Below are 25,917 nucleotides of genomic sequence, written 5' to 3'. Positions count from 1 at the left end.
GTGTTCAGCAGATCACGAGGGGTTTGCAGACTCTGCAGGGGGAGCAGCCGACCAGTGCAGGGCACTAGAAACAGGGAGAACACCCACCCCCCTCCACCACCATTAAGAAGGAACAGCATAGGAGATGACCCTAAAATGAAGATGACCACAGCAGTGGAGGAACGAAGGTTTCAGCAGCTGGAAGATCCACGCACATGCCGCGGGCTTCTGGAGACTGGCTCGTGGGAACCAGGATTTGAGATGCTGAGGACAAGAATGGCTCCCAAAGGGCCTTGGATGCTGAAGTCTTTCTGATCCTATCAGAGGTTTGGATCTGGAGTTCAGGTTGCTGATAGCTTGGACTGGAGTCTGTGCATGTACGGAGGCTGTGGAAGCACTGGAAGCGAATTCCTGAGCATGCACTGCCTCTAAAGAGACTTTCTTTTGCTTCTCTTTCTCTCCTATTAGGAGCGTCATGCAATGCTCATGGCAACATTTTGCCTTACGACAGATAAAAGTTGAAGTGTATAATGTATGTTGCATTTTTAATGTATTATTACGTAATTTCAAAGGTTCCTTTTAAAGATCAAAGGAATCTTTGAATCTTTGAAATAAAACTGGGAATACTCAACAGGTCAGACAGGATCTATGAAAAGGGAAAGTGAGTCAGTGCTTCGGTTCCGTAACCTTTTATTAGTACTAGATATTGTCAATAGTGTTATCGTGAGGTATTTACTCACCAGTACCCATTTCGAATTTCACTAGATTCCCTCAGATCCAGACCTTATCATATCTTTGGTCAAAATGCAAACACAAGAATCACATTGCAGAGGTGAAGTGGGAGTGATATCAACTGAGCATTTAGATAAAACCGAAATAAATTAACAGTGAATGGAAAGCATTCCTGTGATTCATTCTTATTTCACTCGAGGGGAGGGGGAGGTTATTGATCTGTGGAAATCAATCATTCTCATCGCAGGAAAACACTGCGGTCCCATACTATTTATTCACACTATAATTTTCTGCGACCCTAATGATCCTCTCCACATTTTACTTGTTTCCACAGAGCTCTCCCTAATGTTTGGCACAAAGACATTTTTTTCCTTTATTTAAACGATGCACTCCACAGTTTTAAATTTGTAATCAAAAAATTCACAGGTGATTAAAGTGCACATTCCAGACTTTATTCAAGGTTATTTTATACATTTTGGTTTCACCACATAGAAATTACAGAACTTTTTGTACATTGTTTCCCAATTTCAGGGCTTCATAATGTTGGGACATTTGGCTTCTCAGGTGTTTGTGATTACTCAGCTATGTTTAATTGCTTCATTGGTTCAGGGATAAAAGAACTGTGGTGCTATGACCACCAGCCTTCTGCTCTGTACCTGCAGTAAAACCACCTAAGGGGCTGACTCCACCTGGCCAGCTGTCAATCAGCCAATCTGAATATAGACCTGAACTGGCCCCTCCTGTCACACAGGGAGCCACCAAGGCAATGAAATGGTGTTCAGACTTTTACTGGAATAAAGCCTGTTGTACAGTCTTTCAAGTTTTGTGCTTGCTCGCTGCGACCTCAGTGCACCACAAGAACTAGGCTTACCTCTAATCATATGATCATCTTTGGAGTCTATAGTTGCTATCTTTCAACATGAGGATCAGGGCTGTGCCCATGAAAGGCAAAGAAGCCATTATGAGGCTGAAAAGCAAGAATAAAACAGTAAGAGATATCACACAAACCTTAGTATTACCAAAGAGTTTGGAATATCATTAAGAAGGAAGAGTGTACTGGTGACTCGTACAGCTAATCAAAAAGGGACTGGTAGGCCAAGGAAGGCCTCCATTGAATGACACAAGAATTCTCATCATAATGAAGAAAAATCCCCAAACGCTTGTCCAACAGATCAGAAACACTAGATGCGTCATTGACTTCTGTCCACAGAAGACTTTATGAACAGAAATACAGGCGCTGCACTGCAAGATGCAAACCACTAGTTAGTAATAGAAACAGGATGGCCAGATTACAGTTTGCCAAAAAGTATTTAAAAGAGCCTGGGAGAATTCTGGAAAAGGGTCTTATGGATAGATGAGACCAAAATTTACCAAGAGCAAAGTGTGGAGGCATAAAGGAACTGCCCAAGATCCAAAGACACCCACCCCATCTGTGAAACATGGTGGTGGGGGTTTTAGGGCCTGAGCATATACAGCCACCACAAGGTATTGGTGCAGTTATCTTCATTGATGATGTAACTGCTGATGGCAGGAGCAAAATGAATTCTAAAGTGTAAGAAAGATCTTATCTTTAGAAAAGATCAGGTGTTCCATATTGTACACTAATTTTCATAAAATTTGGAGTCCTTTTATGGACTCATTAATTCTGTTTGTTTTGCTCATTGAATGTATTTATGTACATGGTTTTTCCTTCACCTAGTGATGTTTTATCGATACAGCAGAACAGTACTCCCTTTAATTTTATGGCAAAACATCCCAGGTTTTCTTTTTCATTTGGGGATTAGAGTTCTTTTCTTTGTTTCCTTTTTAGTATGGGCAAGGGGTACATCGTTATGGTTTTATTTCTGGAAATGTACTTCTATTCTTCATATTTGATGACCTTTTCTCTACACAATGTGTGCTTGTTCTCGAAAACTGAAAGAGAATCATCTGCTCAACTTCGAGGAAACTCATTTGATTGCACTTCATCCCACAGCAAGACAATGATCCCAGACTTTCCTCTAAAGCAGTGATTCCCACCCTTTTACTTTCCACTCACATACCACTTTAAGTATTCCCTATGCCATAAGGGTTCAGTGATTAATAAGGGATTGCTTAAGGTGGTATGTGAGTGGAAAGAAAAAGGTTTTTATCCTTCCAAATTGACTCGTTACGTGCACGGTTTCATCACTCCAAAGGAAATGGGCCAATGACAATGTTTCTCAAGCAAAATATTTCAGTAATAATTGGGCCTAGAGCAGTGATTCTCAACCTACCCTTTCTACTCACGTCCCACCTTAAGCAATCCCTTACTAATCACAGAACACTTATGGCATAGGGAATACTTAAAGTGGTATGCGAGTGGAAAGTAAAAGATTGGGAACCACTGCTCTAAAGCAACAAAGGAGTTTTTCAAAGCTAAAAACTAGAAGGTTCTTGAATGGCCAAGTCAGTTTAAATCCAATTGAGCATGCCTTCCATATGCTGTAGAGAGAACATAAGAGGCCTGGCAGAGCATCACCAGAGAAGAGACTCAACACTTGGTCATGTCTACGAATCACTGACTCCAAGCAGTCATTGAATGCAAGGGATATGCAACAAAGTACTGATCATGATGACTTTCATATACTTTTATGCTACGGCCCCCTATGTATTAAAGTGCTATAATTTCAATGTGGTGAAACCAAAATGAATACAAATAATCTTGAATAAAATCTGAAATGTGCACTATAAATGCATGAGAATTGTTTGATTACAAATTTAAAACTATGGAACACAAAGGCAAGTAAAGGAAAAAAAATGTCTTTGTTATTGATGATGTAATTGCTGATGGTACCTTCATTTTCAAGATTTTACACCCAATGGGAATGAAAGTGCTGGCCGTAGCTTGCATGAAAGTTCTCTAATTTCTCAGAAGCTTGTTAGATATCACCCAGCACAGCCAGTTTATTTTCAAGTTCTTAACTCATCTGCTGCCATATAAGTAATTTGATTAAATAACTCTATCCGAGTGTATATTGCCAAGAATTGAAAACATGTCCAAAATATTTATTTCATATGTATCCTTTACTTGAACTTTCTTTCAGAAGCGAACACACGGCTTACCAAATACAAAGCAAGGAACTATTTTTCTTTCTTTATGGCTGTTTATATTTTTATTTCTTTTTATTTGAACAACGATATTGCTTCACTTGTCCTGTCAGTGAATTTGGAGGATTTTAGTGGGAGATGTTGATGCTATAGTTTCACCTCTCCTGGCAGAAGTTTGGTGGATGTTAAGTGCAGTAATATGGTCAGACAGGTTGAAAGAAAAAGTATTTGGGTGATGATGTAGTTTACCTGCATACCAGTATTTGCTAAGATTGAATTTGTTGTTTGAGTTCACAGCTTGGATGCCATCATGAAGCAGGTGTAAGGTGCAGACAAATTTCTGTGGGTTGGCAAAGTTCAGATTATTCATGGCTTTCTCTGGATAAATGGAAATAAAGAGACATACCCTGTGACAAGTTAAAATAGGCCATTGGTAATGCTCCCTGCATTTCTCTGTGTTGAAATGTGGTGAAGATTATGTCCAAAATGGAAATAAAGAGACATACCCTGTAACAAGTTAAAATAGGCCATTGGTAATGCTCCCTGCATTTCTCTTAGTGTTGAAATGTGGTGAAGGTTATGTCCATTATACCATTTAGAAAGATGGAATTTACCATAAGATTCTTGGAGCAGCCTTTCCAACACTGGGGAAGGTTTATGTAGGATCCTGACATTACTTGTTGCAGATAGCCTTTGTAGTTACTACAATCAGATTTACTTCATTTTTTTTAAAGGTGATCTTGCAACTAATGCTAAGTAAATATGCCTAAACATTGTGTTAAATGGTGAGTAAATGTGGGGCCTACAGTAAAGGTTGTTTTGTGGCGATTGCAAATTGCCTCCTCTAGTGGTATATGTTTCAATATAAAATCTCCAGTAACTTTTTTGACAAAAATATGGATTCACAGTTTTCCCTATCAGTGCCCACCAAAACCAAGTTCATAGACTGTTCAGTTATCTGATAAATTGTTGCTTAATCAAACAGGTCGCAAGATGATAATTAACTTATTACAAATATTGACTGATACTATCTAATATGTACAGACTGTTAGAATGTTTTCAATTAATGAATGTTACCTTTTTTTCCAGGACAAAAGTTTGCTGATATTTTACTAACTATTCCTTCTCCTCCAATTCCATCTCCTCTGCCCCTCCCCCCACCCCCCCAAAAACTAATCTGCAGACATCATTTCCTTTTGTTGAATCTCATACATGACACCATACCCAAAATTTCCTCACAAAATACCGTCATCAACATCTCCTTTCTACCAAAGTCCTTGAACATGATTTTGCTTTCTAATTCTGTGTGTGTCTGCAAGCAGTTTGCAGGCCCATCCAATCAGGTTTCCATCTGCCACGACACTGAACAGCCCCTGAACAAAGACATGAAGGACAATGGTGAATCATTTTCTTTATTATCCTTGACTTCACTGCAGTCTTTGATACTTTAGGCCGTACTATCCTTCATGATCCTTCAGCGCTACTCACTGTATAAGACTTCCTCAAGTATGGCACTTTCTGCTTAGAACTTATTGCCCCAATAGTCCTTTATCAATCATCCACTGACCAAGCAACACAGTCTTGGTTATTTAAAATTTAGCTAATTCATTTCAAGTAAAGGCAAAATACTGTCAATTACTGACCGTAATTGCATCAAAAGTTCCCAGCTGGTATAACGTAAACACTCATGACGTCACTTTGGTGTCAGTTCTTTTACAGGAACAAACATGGTGTCGAGAATAATTTTATGTTTGCTATGCTGTTATTTTAAGGTATGTTGGATAGGTTTATAACACATTTTTATTGTTTAACTATAGCATTGCTATTAATCCAATGACAATAGTTTCAGTAGAAAAATATTTAATGGCAGGACCGTAGGAGTTATGTGAGTTTTTTATCCTGTTCTCCATTCCCATGGGGGACACTATAAACCACAGGATATTAAGGTTCAGATTTTCTACTTGCCATACAAGATGACCGTTGGTTTTGGGGTGACATTTTTAAGGTTCAAATTCTGTGTTATATGCTGACATATCCGGTATTTTCATCTCTAAGCTTGTATGGAATGTTTCACCATTGCTTCCCATTCATGACCCCTGTAGTGGCCAAAGACCACTACAGATCGACAAAGATCGACGTCCAATTAAGTAATAATTTAAAAGTTCCAAATAAGAATGGGTCTTCATCAGCCAGTGGCAGACCCCATGTTTTCTGCAATATGTTTCACACGTTATTCCTGTCCAGGGCATCCAAACGCCAAAAGGCCTCAAGTTAGTATTTGTATTCTCTTCAGCTAGGTATCAAGTTAATGAATGCATGATGTTCTTATATTACCACTAACCATCATTCTCCCCATTCTTTCAACTGATTATATACTCATCTGACTTCACTGATTTTCTTGTACTCATTACCATTTTCGAAAATAAAAAAAATGATGGTGGGGGACTGTGCTAAAGAGTCATACATAGACTTACATCACTGAACAGACTTTTCAGCTCAACTTGTCTATGCCAACCATGATGTCGACCTTCGCCAATCCCATTTGCTTGCATTAGTTCTATAGTCTCTCTGAATGCCTTTCCTATCCATGAATGCCTTCTAAATTGTGTTGCATTTGCCTCCACCAGCTTCTCTGACTTGCCTTTCCAGATATGTAGCACCCTTAGTGTGAAAAACACCCCGCAGACATTTATCCCCTTAACCCTTAAGCTGTGCTCCTAGATTGAGAGTCTCCTCCTGCCCTCTGAAGAAGATTATGGCTACCTATGCTACCTTTTTGTGGTATATGCAAGTGATTTGGATCAATAGGCTAATTAATAAGTTTGTATATTTGGTAGAGTTGCGGACACCAAAGAAGATTGCCAAAGGATGCAGCAGGATTTAGATCAGTTGGAGATAGGGATAGAGAAATAGAATTTAATCCAGACCAGTGTGAGGTGCTGCACTTTGAGAGGCCAAATGTAAGAGGAAATTACACAGTAAATGGAATGACCCTTTGGCATGTTGATGCACAGAGGGATCTTGGGGTGCAAGTTCATAGCTTCCTGAAAGTGACAACTCGGTGGATAGAGTAGTAAAGAAGGTGTATGGTATATTTGCCCTCTTCGAATGGAGCATTGAATAAAAAGATCGGGATGTCATGTTATAGCTATATAAACCTTTGGCATCCATGTCTGCAGATTGAGGGATAGTTGAGGTTCTTAAGAACACATGAAGAAGCTGTTTATAACGCTTACCTTCAGGGAATAATGCACAGCAGCTGGGATGTCATCATTGATAAGTGTACATTTGGAGATGAAGGAACGTTACAAGAAAGATTTCATTAAAGCTGGGTTGGGTGCTGAAAAGATTCACATGATGTTATCAGGACTGGCAGCTTGGACCTCTCCCTACAGCATAGGATGCTGAGAGATAACCTTATAAAGAAATATGAAATCATGGAGAGCACAGAGAAGGTAAATAGTTGCCGTCTTAACACTGGAGGGCGTAGACTTAATGTGAGAAGGGTAAAAAAATTTAAAAATCTAAAAGGCAACTTTTTCATGCAAAGAGTGTGGGGGATGCCGGATGAAATAACTGATGTGGGTGCAATTGCAATTTTAAAAGATATTTAGATGCAAACATAGATATCAAATATTTTGAAGGAAATAGGCTAAATGCAGAAAAATGGTACCAGCCCAGATAGACACCAGATCATCATGAATGAGTTGGCCAAAGGGCCTGTTTCTGTGCTGTAAAACTCTGACTTGGGTTACATTTCCTGATTTACAAAGGCATAAAATAAAAGGCAATCTGGTCGCCATGTTACAGAATGAATACGGCTGCACGAGAGGGTGCAGACGATATTGGCAGGAATAGAAAATATTAGGCATGAGGAAAGACTGAATATGCTGAGAATGTTTTCTGAAGAACAAAAGAAGCTAAAGGTAATATATTTGAATGGTGTAATGTTATTAGAGGCTAAGAAATAGTTTATAAGGAAGACCTCTTTTCCTGAGTAGGTCAATCAATGTTGGGATGTCGATTTTTAAATTAACTGTAAATTGAGGTGAGTGAAAAATATGTTTTCAACAAAGTTGTCAATTAAGGATTTAGTACTTTTATGATTCTGAAATATCCCATAACCTACAAAGACCAGGAAGAGGAAACGGGTTCTTTCCACTATCCAAAAAGCAACAGCAGTGGCAGATTAACCATTAGGCTGAGTAGGCTTAAACCCAGGGGCTCAGAATGGAGGGGGCCCGGCAACAGCGGAGACGTCAGGCTCCCTGCTGCAGAGGGGATGTCTGGCTTCTGATAGGAGCAAGGACATCAGGCTCCCAGCATCAGCAGGGATGTCAGACTCCCAGCAGGGGTCGATGTTGACCACTTTGGAGACCCCAATAAAAGTTATTTAATGTAACTTAACATCACTTCATTCTATTCAAGTAAGGGTGGGCGGGGGAGGGGGGAATCAAGGTCAAGGGAGGCTTACTGAAGTTCAGCCTAAGGGTCCAGTGGTAGTTAATCCACCACTGAGCAATATCTCCTGTTCCACGACTATAGCTCTAATCTGTCACAGGAAATAAAACAGAAGGCATCTCAACCCATCAGTTAAATTAGTCATCAGCCATATCGTAGTTTCATGTCAGCTAGGATCTGCTGTCCAGTCACAGGGAAAAAACAGGAATTCCAAATGACTGATTAACTGAGTCAATATTTGGAATAAGTTAGTTAACAACCAGAGTAGCGTTTCGAAAAAACTGAAATTTAGCAAAAGGACAAGGATACGGTAAGTGAATAATATCTTAAACTTGAACAAACCAGCTACAATATTATTAATTGAAGAATTTGATTCTAATTTTATATGAATTATACATGACATTTTTTTTTTAAGCATACATTTTAACAATTTTTTTTACATCATGCAAGTGTATGAAGTAAACTTGGGGGATTTTTTTTCCTATTCTTTGAGTCACTTGACTATAGTTTGTGGCAAATAGGAAGCATTAAAAAAAATTCCCATTTTCCTAAGTGGTCAAAGGACACTTCAAATATGAATATTTATGGGTCTTAGTTCAGCATTTGACCAGTTACTGTCCCGATGGTGGTGTAACACAGGAATTAATCTCAGGAAATTGCCGGTGTCTTGTTTGATCCTTCTATTTAACAACAAATCCTACTCTTCAATGTCATGAAGTTTATGAAGATTAATTTCTTCCTTTATATTTTGCCTATCATTCCTTCAATTTTTAAATTGTTTTTTTCTCTCTCTCTGGGTGGCCACTCCCTCTGAGTTTAATTTCCTTGGAACAACAAGAGCAGAGCCTGGTGTACCATTTGCTGGTTGGTACCATGGGTTAATGGCCCAGTATGGGTGGGTGCAATTAGAAGGTTCCATTTTGTCAAGCGTTTGGGAAGTAGTGTGCATTTCCAGATACCAAGCGCTCTCTTTACTCATGAATAGTCTTGGTTTGTACTTTTAATGAAATTGAATAATATATTTGCTTCCTGACTCATGCCAATGCTTCTCAAAAGTGTACTCGGAGAGAAAAAAATAAAACATTTGGATGTTGGGCAGGTTTTATTATTTTGCAGCTGAGAAGTACGTTAATCATATTTTTAGATTGCCTTTCAGAAATACAATAAACAAGTGGAATAGATGGTACAAAATATCTGATAGGCCCGTGAAATGTTTAAAAAACAGCAGAAAGTCTCTGAGTGAATTGCCGGCATCTCTTTGAGAGCATTGCAGAATTCATTAAATCTAATTTTCCTTAGAACATAAAAGGACACTATTCAGTACATTACATGTTCATGCTTATCTCAGTACAATCACATTCATCACACTGCCCCTCCTATTTCTCTCTAATAATTCTCTCACATTAGCCCTAGCCCCTACTACTCAATATCTTTGGGGTACTTTATAGTGACCGATAAACTACCAACCAGCACATGTTTTGGATCTGAAAGGAAATAGGCATGCCCATATATTTAAATGGAGAACATGCATACTCACCACAGACAGCACAGTGAAGCTAGGTCACTAAAGCTGAGATAGCAACACCAACCATTACTGCTTATTGGTTTCTTTAGAATATACAATGGAGCTCTTCTTCTGAAAAGATGCCCAATTTACTGCAGATGACATGTTAGTCACTTCTGTCTAGATATCCTGAGTATTAAAGACTGTGTAATTTAACGTGTGATTTAACTTGCACAAAGTTTATCTAGAAATCTCCTAATAATGTTACCTTAACCAAACAGATGGCATACAGGAATTAATTTCCAGTCACATTACACCAGACCAAATTTAAATTCTGAACTCCAGAACTCCACATTAAATCGCCAACAATAAATGCCACAGTTTTACAACATTTAGATTTCATAAGCTGACTTTGGGTCAGGAAGGTTAGATGTTGTTGAAACACTGAGCTCCAAGATTTGTGACATATTAGTGTAATCCAGGAGTTTTATATGGTGTCAGAAGACTGAAAAGGTCATTTGAATTTTTCTTTCATATTCTAAATAGAGAAAACTTCAGATTGAAAATTATTTGTCAGGTCATATCAGTTAAAGCAAGTTAACTTGCAGATATGGGTAAAACTTGTCCAGCAAGTGCAATTTTGGAGGTTGAAATTTGTTCTTGAGTGTAGACACAGGCCAGTCTGATATCCACTAGGATGGGACAAATGTTAAACATGGGGGTGAGTCTTATGGGAGGATCTGGCCAGAATTTGGGGAACAGCCACCACTGGTCTAGAAAATAGTTTGAAAGCTGCATTTACTAAACAGATGGGGAAGGGGAGGGGAGAAATTTAAAGAGAGGATTCGACATTTAATAATAAAAAATTGTAATGTTATACTTGTGCTGGAACTGTTCCATATGCCAAGAGGTGGTATTAAAATATCAAAGATAATTTGTATGGAAAATTGGAATGCAAAAGACAGATTTCTTTCCAGGAACTAGTTCAATGTTTCTGTAGCCCTGCAAAATTTATCACAGAATTGAATCATCGGCTGATAAATGCATTGATCTTTTTTTTTACCTGTAGTATAAATGTCTTTGACTGTTTACCAGTTTATATTTTAAAGCATCAATGTAACTAAATATCAGAAAAAGGGTCATATTCTGCTCCAATGGAAAACAACAGGTGCTTCACAGTCACCATTTGCAGTTCAGAGAAATGAATCGGCATATGGGGGTTCATTAAAAACTTGATTCTGTTCCCTGACCATGTTTTCTATTAGCCAGACAGACCGGGTTTGCTTTCCATCAGTGAAAATGCGAGAATTTCATTGGAGTTTAGCATCACTAATACTGGTCAGCTGTGCTGAGCGGGTTGTGAGTTCAGGTGAGTGCCAAGATCATATTGACCATGCTTTAATATTCCATGTTAATATATTTTGTTGAGAAATAGAACTGACTGCACTGTTGCTTCAAGAAGGGAAAATTGCAAGGAATTGTTAATGAATCTTGCTTGTCACCCATGACCTGATACTGCCTGATCCTCATGCTCATTTTGTTGTGGTTTCTTGAAGGGTCCTTTGAACAAGAGTGATCTTACCCATAGAAGAACCCAATCATTAATCCTTCTAAATTAAGAGCTGTTTGCTTAGTTTTCAGCTGCTGGTGACCTAAAAATTAGCTGCCACCAAGACGGCTGGCAGTATCTTTCAAAGTTTCTGAAAAGATGTGAGATTTTTGAACCAAGCCTTTCACCTTATTTATTATCATCCTCTTGTTTTCCTTCATCTGCCTTTAACTAAAAATTAATATCCTTGTTATTCAACTTCATTCCAGTATATGTCTACTTTTCATTTGAATTTTCCACATTATCTACATTCCATTGCCTTCCAGGAAGCCCATTCTCACTGCAAAGGCTAAAACTAGGCTTGAAAAGCTCAAGAGAGTGGAAGGTGGGTTTCCAGACTGATGCAGTGAAACACACCGAAATGCTGGAAGAACTCAACCAGTCTTTCAGCGTTCATAAAAGACAAGGATATATTGCTGATGTTTCGGGCCTGAGGCCTGCTTCAAGGAATAAGCGAATGAGCCAGAAGCAGGAAATCTCAAAAGCCTCTCAGAATTTAGACAGTGCTGGCTGGGGGATGAATCCAGACCAAAAAAGGGTGTTGATTGGATATGATCAAGGGAGAGGTGAGAATTTTTTGAGTCTGTGCGAAAGGAGACATTTAAGGGAAAGATAGACCTCCTCCCTCACCACCATTTGGGGCCCCAAAAAGTCCTTCCAAGTGAAGCAACATTTCACTTGTGAATCTGCAGGGGTCATCAACTGCATCCAGTATTCCCATTGTAGTCTCCGCTACATTAGAAAGACTGGGCGCAGATTGAGAGATTGCTCTGTTGAGTAAAGGCTATGTGGAACATAGCCTACATAAGCAAGGCCTCTCAACTCTTCCTCCACTACATCGATGACTACTTTGATTCTGCCTCTTGCACCCATGATGAGCTCGTTGACTTCATCCGCTTTGCTGCCAAATTTACTTGGTCCATCTCTAGCAGGACTCACCCTTTTCTCGGTCTCTCTGTCTCCATCTCAGGAGACAAACTCTCGATATCTTCTACAAACCTACCAATTCCCACAGCTACCTCACCCACACCTCTGTCCCCTGTAAGGATTCCATTTTATTTTCTCAATTCCTCCATCACTGATGCATCTGCACCCAGGATGAGGACTTCCATGCCAGATCAACATCTTCAAACAAAATGCTTTCCCTCTACCACCACCAACTCGGTGCTTACCCGCATATCCTTCATTACTCACACATCTGCCCTGGCCCCCTCTGCCCCCACATGAAACAAGGACAGGATTTCTCTTGTCCTCACCTACCACCCTGGCAGCCTCCACATCCAACACATCCTCTGCCATTCCTGTCACCTACTATATGATCCCACCACTAAACATATATTCCCCTCTCCTTTTCTCTATGCCTTCTGCAGAGACAATTCCCTCCTTGACTTCCTTGTCCACTCCACTCTCCCCATCAATTGTCCCTTTGGTTCCTACCTCTGTGACCTCAAGAGATGCTCCACTTGCACCCACACCTTCTCTCTAAGCACCATTCAGGGCCCCAAACAGTCCTTCCAAGTGAAGCTACACTTTGCTTTTGAATCTACAGGGATCATCTACTGCATCCAGTGCTCCTGTTATGGTCTCCTCACCATCAGAATGACCGAGCGCAGACAAGGAGATCACTCTGTTGAGCACTTTGGCTCTGTCTGCTGCAATAGTGTGGATCTCCCCATGGGCCCCAATTTCAATTCCCCATCCCTTACTGATATGATTGTCCTGTCCATGGTCTAATGCACTGTCAGACTGAGACCACCGCAACTTGGAGGAACAACACCCAATCTTCTGACTGGGCACCCTCCAACCTGATGACATTAATATCAACTTCTCTGGCTTTCTTTGGCTTCCCCCCCCCCCCCGTCTCTGCCCCCATTTCTCTCCCCCCACCCCATTGCCTTTCCCCAGCTCTGTCTCTCCTTTCCCTATCTCCTTTCGCATAGACATGATAAATTCTCACCTCTCCCCTTAACACCTTTTGTTGGTCTGGATTCCTCCCCCAGCCAGCATTGAATGAATTCTGAGATTTCCTGCTTCTGGCTCATTCTGCCTATTTCATGAAGAAGGGGCTCAGACCCAAAATATCAGCAATATATCTTTGACTTTTATGGACGCTGAAAGACCAGCTGAGTTCCTCCAGCGTTTTGGTGTGTTTTTATTCCAGACAGAATCTGAGACATAACATCACCTTCTCACTGATAATGGAATTTACTTGAGAACCCTCCTCATGTTGGATGAACAGCAAGTCAAAAATTAAAATGAAAGATAATTTTTAAATCTTTTTTTGAGGCATCAGTCCTGGAGTTTTCCAGGCTGTTATTCTCCAAGCCCAATGCTCAGTGTATGTGCCTCCAGTGATGATGAAGTGAGAATGAAGCGAGCGACTGGCTTTCAGACACTGGATGTTAAAATTTCCATAAGCAAATATGGAGAAAGTTTCCACAGTAAACTCTGATTTTAGCAGAAAAATTCCATCAGCCCGATATAAAAAAAAAAAGCATAACTTACCTTAAGGACAACAGAGCTTAGAAACACATCCTCTTGGCCAGGAGCTGAGAGGCAGACAGACACAAATGAGATTAGTGACAATATGCTGGGCACATTGAAGAATAGTTTGAAACGAACAGAAGAAATATGGGGAGCTCTGTGAATTGTACGAACACTTCATGGGAAGGAGGCACTAGCGAGATTTTATTCTCCTCTGTTAGTTTTCGTCCTTCATTTGGAGATTGAGCACACTGGATACAACTTGCATCATACCGTGATCCTTGGTCTGTGTTTATTAAAGATTTTAATTCTGAGCAGTCCGGGAACCAGTCTGGATTTGTGATTGCAATCATAACCTTGCGATTTCAACTTCTCTCCACGCTCCACTCTAATCCCCATCATTTCCACTCTACTCTCCACAATCTCTGCAGTGTTTTTCCAGAAGAGTGAAGCAACAAGGGTGCTGAAAATTCAGAAACGTGCAAACTGGTTCTGGGAAGAGATTAAACCAGGATCTCTAGAGAGAGAATGCTATGAGGAATCCTGTTCATTTGAGGAAGCAGAAGAAATTTATAAATCCAGAGAGAGAACAGTAAGCATACATACTGTAATAGGCATTGATGGTGAGCACGTCCATGAACATATATGTCTGTGTGCTTGTGTTGGCCTACGTCATGAATGTCTAAATGTGCTAGCCTGATTTTAGCTTTAATTGTATTTCTGAAATGTGCCTGCAGAATAAAGTTATGCATTCCAAGTTCCTAAATAATTTCAATTAGTCTTTGCATACCAATCACCATTCTAAGTTCTGGCCACATCCACATGCTAACATTCCACAATTTCTAGTTGGAGACACTCATAGTCTTCTGAACACAATCATTTCCTAATTTCTCACCTTTTAATAGCTGGCTTGAACTTATAGAACACTACAGCCCAGTGCAGGCCCTTTGATGCATGATGTTCTGCTGTCCCACATAAACCCACTTCCTATCAATCCATCCTTCCCTACCTCACAGATCATGACCCTCTATTTTTTTTTCTTGCATTCATGTGCCTTGAGTTTTTTTAAGTGTCCCTTTTGTACCAGCTTCTATCACCACCCCCAGCAACGCATTCCAGGTACCCACCACTTTGTATAGAAAAAAAAAACCTACCTATGACAACTCACCTAAATTTTTCTTCACTCATTAAACAAGTGTCCTTTACTATTTGCAATCATCACTCTAAGGAAAAGATGCTGACTGTTTACCCCTCATGATCCTATATGCTGTATTAAGTCACCACTCATCCTTTGTCAAACAAAAGAGAAGACTTAGCTTTATCAACCTTGCTTCATATGAGATAAGACTTGATGGGCTGAAATACGCTATGACTCCCATGGCTACGCTGTTCAAACTTGTGATCTTGGTTTTAACTTTAAAACACTCTCAAAGTCAATATTCTATCCCATCACGTGAAGATACTCCTTCCAAAAATATTCTTTATTGCAAGGTTGTGCGATGCTAAATTTAAATCGCCTGCTGTCCCATTATTTCCTTGGAAAACTGATTTTAAAATCTACCTTAAATGCATTTCATAAGTCCATCTTCATAACAATTCTGCAACTTTGATTGGTTCAACAACTCTAAGAATGAAAGTCCACCCCTTTCCCTGTACATCTCTAATTTCCTGATATAGAGTCTTGATCCATTCTTTTACCTCCATGGATGCTGTCTGACCTGCTGAGTCCTCAATCAATTTTTTTTTTTGCTTTAGATTACAGTATATCTTGTGTCTCTAATATTCTCCACTCAAAAATCCAAATACAGCTATGGCACCTATGAACATATCCCTGAAACCATGGAAACATAGCAATTAATGCATTCAGCCTCCAATGCACCATCCACCACTCATCGTAGCTCCATCGGACTGATTCTACTTTGTGATTTTCTTGTCTATGATCCTTCTCTCTTTCCCATTATTATCAGGATCATTCCAACCCACCTTTCCTTCATATTTTTATTTATATTTTCTTGGTGTCTCCCTTTTCTCCATTGATGACATTCACCCGGAGCATTGATTAAATAGAACTCTAAGAATTATTGAGGATACCTACCCTCCAGCTCACAGTACCTTTGACCTACTGCTATCAGAAAGGAGGAACAGGAGGATCAAAATCTGGACTGTCCATCTGGGAAGTGGCTTTTCCTCCCACAGGCTGTGAAATCGAGTAATGATATTCCATAACTTTGGATCTGAGTAAATTATTCAAAATATTTATACACATTTATTTTTCAATATATTTAATGTGTATGGGTGCTCCGTGGTCCAGAGAAACTCTGTTTTGTCTGGTTTACACGAAAAGTCAGATGATGATAATAAAGTTGAATTTTGGAATATTTATCTCCCACCTCTGGACACGTGGTTGAATTTCAGAATTTCATCAGAAATGAATGAAGTTATGACTGGTTGATTAATCAATCAAATAATTCTCAATGTTTTTCTTTGTTTTAACAGATGGAGTTTTGGTTTTCCTACAAAAGTAAGTGATGTTATATCACTTGGAGTAAAGCGATTATGTTCTGTGAGAGTTAGGATCAATGATTTCAACAATTTGTGCTCTTGCTCAGTTTCCAAATTTATCAGACTTTGCTGGCAAACAAACCTCGCAACAGAACATTTCATTCCATGATGTTGTGCTGACTATATAAACCAATTCAACAAGCTAAACTTTCCCTACCTCACACCCATAACCCTCTATTTTTCTTGCATCTGTGTGCATGTCCAAGTGTCTCTTAAATGTACCAGCCTCCACCACCACACCTGATACTGCACTGAAGGCACCAACTACGCTGTGTAAAAACACTTAGACCTGACGTCTCACCTAAACTTTCCTCCCCTCATCTTGTCCAGATGTCCTCTGGTGTTGGCTATCTGCCCTATCTATGCCTCTCATAATCTTGAGGACATCTATTAAGTCACCTCTCATCCTTCTTCACTCCAAAGAGAAAAGCCGTTGCTCCATTAACCTTGCCTCGTAAGACACATTCTCCAATACAAATAAAATGTACTCTGCATGTTCCCCATAGCTTCTACATCTTTCCTGTAATGAGACAACCAAAACTGAACACATTCCAATTGTGGTCTAACCAAAGTTTTATTGGACCCACACAAGTAGTTTAGTTTATTTATATGGCACATTTAAAGCAATTCATGTTGACCAAAGTGCTGTACAGGTTAAAAAGACATTGCAATTAGGCAACTAAAGTACAGTATAAAACAAAATCCAGAGGTTAGAACACAAGGTAACAATCAGGTGCATGTGGAGGACTCAAAACGCTAGTGAATAAAAGTACATCTTCAATCTAGATGTAAAAAAGTTGATGGAAGGAGGAATGTCATTCCACAGTTTGAGGGGCTGCAGTAGTGAAGGCACGATCTCCTCTGAGTTTACAATTTGAGCGGGAAACAGCCAAGCACCCCAAGTTTAGTCCCCAAACATCCTCCACATTACTTTTGTGATTTTATTTGTGATCATATACTCTCCCCAGTACCTGCCTAATCCCATCGTAATGACTCCTTTCTCAGTTAAATACTTTACCATTTAAGTGACATGAGCCTCTTTGGCAGATCTGCAGGAACAGAAGCTAAATGCTATATCTTTCATCAATACAATACACTGGACAGTTAGAAATTTAACATATCGATCTTCACCTGTTAAAGAATCAATGCTTCAATCTATTTTGATTGCAGCTTTCATTGAATGTGAATGGATAGTTATTCAATGGGAAATCATTTGTTTGTTCAATGTTCAAAGTTCAGATTCATTGTCAGAGTACATGCATAACATCACATATAACCCTGAGATTCTTTTCCCTGCGAGCCAGTCAGAATTTCTACTTATTGGTAGCGCAAAAAAACCGAACGCAAGAAGATACATATGCAAAAGGGAGAAATGTAAACAAACTGAGTGTTCAATGCAGAAAAATATTGATATTCAATAATAAATAATGTGCAAAGTAAAAGTCCTTATAAATGAGTCAGATTTATGTGTCGGACCCAGGTAAAGTTCTCCGAGATAGTGACTCCCAAAAATTTAAATTTGTTCACCCTCTCCATCTCTGACCTCCAAATGATCAATGGATCATTCTGAACGTCCACCACCAGCTCCTTGTAGTGATATCATTGAGCGTGAGGTTGCTGTTATACACCATTCAGCGAAGTTTTCGATCTCCCTCCTGCATGTTTGTAAAGTGGCTGCATGCTACTTCTAGCAGTAGAAAATGAAAGCTAAGAATTAACATCGTGTGGCGGCTCACCACTAGGCAGACGAACCAGCCCCGCTTGTAAGCAATGCAGCGGGGCAGCTGGCCAAAATGGCGCCGTCGGGGGTTTTCCCTTCCTCCCAGCATGGGGCTCAGAAGCCCGCACTGGGGGAACCACATGACGCCCCAGTGATGTCAGCGCCCTCCACAGCCAGGTCCAGGCTGGGAGTATAAGTGCAGCCCAGTAGCTTGCAATAAACCAGTCTGCTCACTGAGCTCAACCCATCTGGTTGTGTGTGTTATTGCAGGAGCAGTGTAGCTGCCGCTACAATTGGTGACCCTGACTGGTTCAAACGTCTTTGAACCCATCATGAACGAGCCTGGGATCAATGCTATAGCTGTGAAACTGCCTGAATTCTGGGTTCAGGAGCCAGAGACCTGGTTCGGCCACATGGAGGCTCAGTTTCACCTCCTCCAGATTTTGTCCGACACAACCAAATTCTACCGTGTGGTCACTGCCCTGGACCAGGCCACTGCCAGACGCATGCTGCACCTTGTTCAGCACCCACCCGCCGAAGACAAATACAAGACCATCAAGCAAGTGCTTACCGGATCCTTCGGACTATCCAGACACTGGCGTGCTGCTCGGATGCTGCACCTCAACGCCCTGGCGGACAGGTCCCTGATGGAGCTGATGGACGAGATGCTCATGCTCATGGGTGAGCACACCAACTGCCCACTCTTCGAGCGCATCTTCCTCGACCGTATGCCCGGGGACATCCAACCGCTGCTTGTCCAGGAGAGCTTCACTGACCCAAGGAAGGTCGCCCACAAAGCCCAAGAGCTATGGCTCGCACAATTCCCAGAGGGATCAGCAGTCCAGCAGGTCATCAGGCACGGGCACGACCAAGCCAAGCCCGCCCCAGCGCTGCGGTAGAGCATCTGGCCCCTGCAGGGCCCCCAAGAGCATAACCAAGGCCACAGCATCCGCTTCAAGCTTCTGCTTCTACCACCAGCACTGGGGAGCCAAGGCTCTGAAGTGTTGTCAGCCTTGCTTGTTCCAGGGAAACGACCAGGCTGGCCACTCTTAAGTGACATAGGCTCCTCTACCTGCGGACTCAGTCAGAGGTCAGCGGTTCCTCATTGACACTGGAGCCCAGATCAGCATCATCCCAGCCACGGACTTCGAGTCCAGGAACCGATCTCATGGACCCCCCCCCCCCCCTCTGTGCGGCCAATGCAACAGAAATCCGGATGTATGGAGACAAGACAGTCCACTTCCAGATCGGCCAACAAAATTTTGCATGGTGGTTCACCGTCTTGTCCCTCCTGACCGCCATTCTGGGTGCAGACTTCCTCCTCGCACACGGGCTTCTGGTGGACATTCAAGGTAGCCACCTGGTGGATCCCATAACTTCCAGGCCATTTGCCTTGATGCCTCCCGCTCGGAGCAACCGCAGATGTCCATGATCAGCAAACCCAGAGATGAGTTCCAGTGTATCCTGGATGAGTTCCTGACACTCCTCAAGCCACAGTTCTCCGCTGCCTTGCCGCACCATGGGGTATTCCACCACATCCCCACCCAGGGCCCACCGGTTCACGCCAAGGCACACCAGCTCCCACCTGACAAGCTCCAGGTGGTGAAGGAGGAGTTTTTGCACCTGTTGGAACTGGGGATCATTCGGTAGTCAGACAGCCCATGGGCCTCACTGCTCCACCTGGTCCCAAAAGCCTCCGGAGGCTGGCAACCCTGTGGAGTCTATTGACGGCTCAATGAGGCAACAGTTCCTGACCGTTACCCCATCCCTCACATCCAAGACTTTACAGCCAAACTGCACGGTGTGAGGGTTTTCTTCAAGGTTGACCTGGTGCGAGGATATCACCAGAACCCAGTGCACCCTGAGGACATACCCAAGATGGCCATCATCACCCCCTTTGGCTTGTTCAAATTCCTGTGCATGGTGTTCGGGCTTAAGAACACCTCTCAGACCTTCCAGTGCCTCATGGACTCTGTGGGCAGGGACTTGGATTTTGTCTTTATTTATTTAGAAGACATCCTCGTCACCAGCAAGGACCGGGCGCAACACAAGGCCCACCTACGCGCCCTTTTCTCCCGGCTGGCCGATTTTGGCCTTACCATCAACCCAGCCAAGTGCCAGTTCAGGAAAGAGTCCATCCAATTCCTGGGTCATACCATCATGGCCGATTGAGCCATACCCACTACTGCGAAGGTCGCCGCTATCAGGGTGTTCCCACACCTGGACAGCCTCAAGGGGCTGCAGGAGTTCGTGGGTATGGTCAACTTTGATAACCGCCTCATCCCGGGAGTTGCACGCATCATGCAGCTGGTATTCACCCTCATCACAGCCAATCATAAAAAGGCTCGCTTAGAACCCAGAAGCCTGCACCACATTCGAGGCCACCAAGGATGCCCTACAAAGACCTCCATGCTTGCCCACCCACACACCGACCTGCATATGGCACTCTCGGTCGATGCCTCTGCCACAGGCGTCAGTGCCGTCCTGGAGCAGCAGGTGAATGGACATTGGAAGCCGCTGGCATTCTTCAACCGCCTGCTCCACCCCTTGGAACGCAAGTATAGTGCCTTCGATCGCGAGTTACTCGGCATGTACCTAGCGGTGCGGCATTTCCACTATTATTTGGAGGGGAGAACTTTTATCATCTTCACCGACCACAAACCCCTCACCCTGGCGCTCACGATGGCAAAGGATCCCTGATCAGCCTGCCAGCAGTGTCACCTCTCCTTCGTGTCGGAGTTTACCACCGACATTCAGCACAAGGCGGGGAAGGACAATATGGTTGCCGATGCACTCTTGTGACCGGCCATCTGCGCGGTGATGCCTGGCCTCGACTTTGACCAGCTCGCCCGGGACCAGAAGTCTGATGAGGAGATGTGGGTCTTCAAGACCACCATCACGGGCCTTTGGTTCCGAGACCTCCCAACCTTGAGCGATGAAGGCACCATCCTGTGCGATATCTCCATGGACACCCTGTGACTAGTGGTTCCCCAGCAGTGGCACAGGCAGGTCTTCCATCACATCCACTACCTTTCACATCCATCCATCAGGTCCACGGTCCGGATGGTGGCAAAACGGTTTGTATGGCATGCGCTGCAGAAGCAAATCGCGGGCTGTGCCAGAACATACACCCATTGCCAGTCGTTCAAGGTGCACAAGCACACCAGGGTGCCCATACAGGAGTTCGAGCACATCCGGGAATGGTTCAGCCATATTCATGTGGACATAATTGGGCCCTTATCCATTTCCCAGGGCAACCATTACCTGTTTACAATGGTGGACCGCACCACTCGCTGGCCCGAGGTGATCCCGATGACAGACGGCTCACCGACTCCTGCTTCCCTGCACTGTTGCATGGTTGGGTCACCTGGTTCGGCATCCCAGGTCACCTCACCAGCGATTGGGGCACCCAGTTCACATCTGCGCTCTGGGCACAGCTCGCCAACAGGTTGGGGATCCAGCTGCACTGCACCACAGCCTACCACCTGCAGGCTAAAGGACTGGTTGAATGTCTGCACCGCCACCTTAAGTCGGCACCCATGGCCCGCCTCACCGGTCCCAACTGGGCGGATGAACTGCCTTGGGTGCTCCTGGGCATCTGCTCCATGCCCAAGGAAGATCTGCAGGCATCATCTGCTGAGCTGGTCGATGGTACACCGCTGGCACTACCTAGTGAGTTCGTCAATGCACCTCACAATCCCCAGCAGTTGCCGCATGAACTACTTCCTCACCTCAGGGCACGCTTGAACTCGTTTGAACCCCCACCGCTGCCCAGGCATGGCACCTACCTGTCTCATGTTCCTGGGGAACTGCTTTCCGCAGAGTATGTTTTAGTACGGCAGGGCCCAACCACGGCCCAACCGCAGCACCTCTGCAGCGACCGTACAAGGGGCCGTACAGGGTTGTACAGCATTCCGGCTCCATGTTCATGCTGGACATTGGCGGCAGGTGGGAGCTGTTTACCGTGGACAGGCTGAAGCCAGCGCACCTTGATCCCACTGAGCCCATGGTTGTAGCCCAGCCCAAGAAGCGAGGCCGCCCGGTGAAAAAGGACATTGGCGCCAGTTCTGGGGGGGGGGGGGGGGGGAGCTGTGTGGTGGCTCATCACAAGGCAGGCGAACCAGTCCATCTTGTAAGCCATGTGGCGGGGCAGCCAACCAAAATGGCACCATTGGGGGTTTTCCCTTCCTCCCAGCACGGGGCTCAGAAGCCCACGCTGGGGGACCACGTGATGCCTGGGTGATGTCAACATCCTCCAGCGCGGTTCTCAGCCAGATCTGGGCTGGGAGCATAAGTGCAGCCCAGCAGCCTGCAATAAACCAGTCTCCTCACTGAGCTCAACCCGTCTGGTTGTGTGTGTTCTTTCAGGAACAGTGTCACTGCCACTACAATTGCAACATTATGAATTGGAGGGAGGAAATTAAATTTTTTGTAAGAATGAGAGGAATGAGTGAATGCAGATTTGAACTAAGGGACATTTATTTAATTCTTCCCATCAAATTCCATTATTGATTCCTGGGATGTTACTATTCTGAAAGAGGGCGTCACAGTGGTGCCAACTGGTGCAGCATCTCTTTCCAGAGATTCAGATTCAGTCCTAATATCAGGTGCTGTTTGCACATTCTCCCTGTGACCATGAGGGTTTCCTCTGGGTGTTTCAGTTTGCTCCCGTATCTCAAAGACCTGAGTAATTGCCCACTGTAATTTCCCCCTGGTGTGAGTGGTAGCATCTTGGGAGAGTTAATGACAAGGTGTGAGTATAAAAAATGGGATTCATCTCGGCTGCTCAGTTCGGATTGTGAGCCAAAGGGCCTGTTTCCATGCTATACGGATCTACAAGAGGCGGTGTCTCAAGAAATCTGCCGATATCCTCAAGGTCCCTCACCGCCCAGGCCATGCCCTTTGCTACCATCAGGAAAGGTACAGGAGCCTGAAGGTACAAAAACAGCTTCTTCCCCTTTGCCATCAGATTTCTGAATGGACAATGAACCACAGACACTACTTCACTTTTTCCCTTCTTTTGCATTAATTTATGTTTTATAATGTAAACAAAGAAAGAAATGTAAAAATAAAGCAATACAGAAACATATAAATGTTCAATAATCAAGAATGTACAAGTAATATTTGCACTTGTGGAACAAATCTCATCATACATTCTGATTCTACGGGATGTGTTTAGCTACATTGCAGATCTCTGGTGAAATGATTCTTCAACTGCTTTTCTCTCTCTCTCACACCCAGATTTGAATTCTTGCTCATCGAACCCTTGCCTAAATGGCGGTTTGTGCAAGTTCAACAACTACAGATATACGTGTCTCTGCCCACCCTTGTGGAAAGGAGAGCATTGTGAGATAGGTTGGTGGTTACGATACTTTTGATATGTTCCAATCCTAAGCATGAAGTGGGTTTCACTGGTTATGCATAGTATATGTGATCATACATGTGTTTGTTTGGCTTTATTGCTCTCTATTCTTTCATATGGGTTGTGGAAACTTTTTCTGGGCAAGGTGGTCAGCAGCGAATTGGTGAATATTGTAATACTACATTCAAAGGTTATGTGCTGAATTGTTTGTGCCAGATGACCACAGTCAAATACACCTACTGATCAATGTACAGTACTTTCTGTCAAGGTGATGGAATGCTGTTTTAAAGTTATAAGATCGAAATTGTACAGAACCACATGGCAGAGTACACTGAATTCAGCACGATGACTGCTAAAGCTGTTTATTTCAGCCTAAAGAAATATCAACGTTATAAAAATATGCAGTGACCTCCATAATGTTTGAGACAAAGACACATTTTCCCTTTATTTGCCCATTCCCTACAGATTTAAATTTGCACACAAACAACTTACATGTGATTAAAGGACACATTCCAGATTTTATTTTTTATTTGTTTACATTTTGGTTTGACCATGTAGTAATTGTAGCAATTTTTATGCATAGTTCCCCAATTCAGGGCACCATAATGTTTGGGGCATATGGCTTCACGGGTGTTTGTGAGGACTCAGGTATGCTTAACTACTTCATTGGTGCAGATTTGTGAGCTACGGTTGCTTCTAAGGTTTTAGAAGCTACTGACACGGGTGGGAGTGGGGTGGGTCTGACAGCCACGGGTGAATGGCGGGTGGTCGCAGCACCTTGTTTGGGGAGTAATGCCCGTGGATAACACCTCACCCCCCCCCCCCCTCCACCTTTGGCCCTGCCTGGCTAGATTAGTTTGCTGAGAATTATTGAAAAGAGCCTGCAAAATTCTTGATAAAGGTCTTGTGGACAGATGAGACCAAGATTAACCTCTGTCAGAGTGAAGGCAAGAGCAGAGTGTGGAGATGAAAAGGAACACCCAAAGCATACCACCTCATCTGTGAAACATAGTAGTGGGGGTGTAATGGACAGGTCACGCATGGCTGCCACAAATACTGGCGAACTTATCCTCATCGATGATGTAACTGCTGATGGCAGGAGCAAAATTAATTCTTAGGTGTATCCAAACATCTTATCTGCTCAAGTTCGAACAAATGCTTCCAAACCCATTGGACGACACTTCATCCTTCAGCAAGATAACAATCCCAAACATACTACGAAAGCAACAAAGGAGTTTTTCAAAGCTAAACACTGGAAGGTTCTTGAATGGCCAAGTCAGTCTAAATACAATTGAACATGCCTTCCATATGCTGTAGAGAGAACTTAAAGGGACAAACCCCCAAAAAAAGCAGGATCTGAAGATGGCTGCAGTAGGGGCCTATCAGAGCATCACCAGAGAAAATACTCAGCTCCTGGTGATGTCTATTAATCACAGATATCAAGCAGGCATTGCATGCAAGGGATATGCAACAAAGTGCTAAACAATATTATGGTGCCCTGAAATGTGTTAAAAAAGTGCTGTAATTTCTATAGAGTCAAACCAAAAAAGTATACAAATAACCTTGAATAAAATCTGGAATGTAATCATATGTAAATTGTTTAATTACAAATTTAAAACTGTGGAGCACGGGAAAAGAAAAGAAAAGTGTCTTTGCCTCAAACATCATGGAGGGCACTGCGTATATTTGCACAACAAGAATTAAAGAAAAGCCCTCATTATGCAATGTTTGCTCGTGCATCTGTGCCCTAACTTATAAAACAATGAAGTTCAGATTAATGATAATGCAGATACCAAATATCTCAATGACCAATGAGGTTCACAACTTGTGGTGAATCTGCAACATGACTTAACACATCCTTTAGAATGGAAACCACCCTCTTCACTCAAATCCATCCCAACCTGTGCACATTGGATCCCCTGCTCCCCAAGAACACCCAGCTATCAAGCAGTAGGCTGGGCAATACTTTTTGTCTCACTCAGATTCTTGGAACTTCCTGAACATCTCAATTCATCCTTGGAAGGACAGAGCAAGGATAGTTGCAATAGTTCTATAATGCAATATCTCACAGTTCTCATTCCTGCTGCCATTGCTCTGATTGAATGAGAGTAGGAGGATGAGTGGGAATGATTTTAACCAATGTCTCCACCTCTATCTGGTATCCCATTCCTTTTTTTTAAAAAAAGAGTAATGAATAGGTAATGAGGATTTCCAAATCATTGTACATGATATGGGATATCATTATCTCAAATCTGTATGTGGGGGTGTCTCAAGAACACAAGGGAGACACCAGTACAGTTCGCACACCTTATTCTGCTCCTTTCTCCACTGCCATGTTTCCTCTTATTTCAAGTTAATGCAGACTCTACTATTTATTTGAAAATAATCATTTTCATTTTAACAATTATTTATACGTACTGTGTATAGGTATCATG

At 42.7% G+C, this 25,917-nt stretch overlaps 1 protein-coding gene across 3 annotated transcripts in view; it reads left to right on the top strand.

Moving 5' to 3' along the window:
- Positions 1-5,492: 5,492 nt before the first annotated feature.
- The window catches only part of LOC138742301 (coagulation factor X), a 31,594-nt gene continuing 11,169 nt past the window's right edge, over positions 5,493-25,917 (top strand). The window contains exons 1-5 of one of the 3 annotated variants that reach the window (XM_069896540.1): positions 5,493-5,552; positions 11,015-11,114; positions 14,270-14,430; positions 16,335-16,359; positions 23,362-23,475. In XM_069896540.1, the coding sequence (XP_069752641.1) occupies positions 5,508-5,552; positions 11,015-11,114; positions 14,270-14,430; positions 16,335-16,359; positions 23,362-23,475 (445 nt within the window). In that variant the 5' untranslated portion in view covers positions 5,493-5,507. Of the gene's footprint in view, positions 5,553-8,400; positions 8,552-11,010; positions 11,115-14,269; positions 14,431-16,334; positions 16,360-23,361; positions 23,476-25,917 lie in introns of those variants that run through there. The other 2 variants (XM_069896541.1, XM_069896542.1) reach the window with 2 other exon arrangements.

Source organism: Narcine bancroftii, chromosome 9 (assembly GCF_036971445.1).
Source record: "Narcine bancroftii isolate sNarBan1 chromosome 9, sNarBan1.hap1, whole genome shotgun sequence".
In the NCBI taxonomy this organism is placed as follows: domain Eukaryota; kingdom Metazoa; phylum Chordata; class Chondrichthyes; order Torpediniformes; family Narcinidae; genus Narcine; species Narcine bancroftii.
This window is presented reverse-complemented; position numbering and strand designations above follow the sequence as displayed.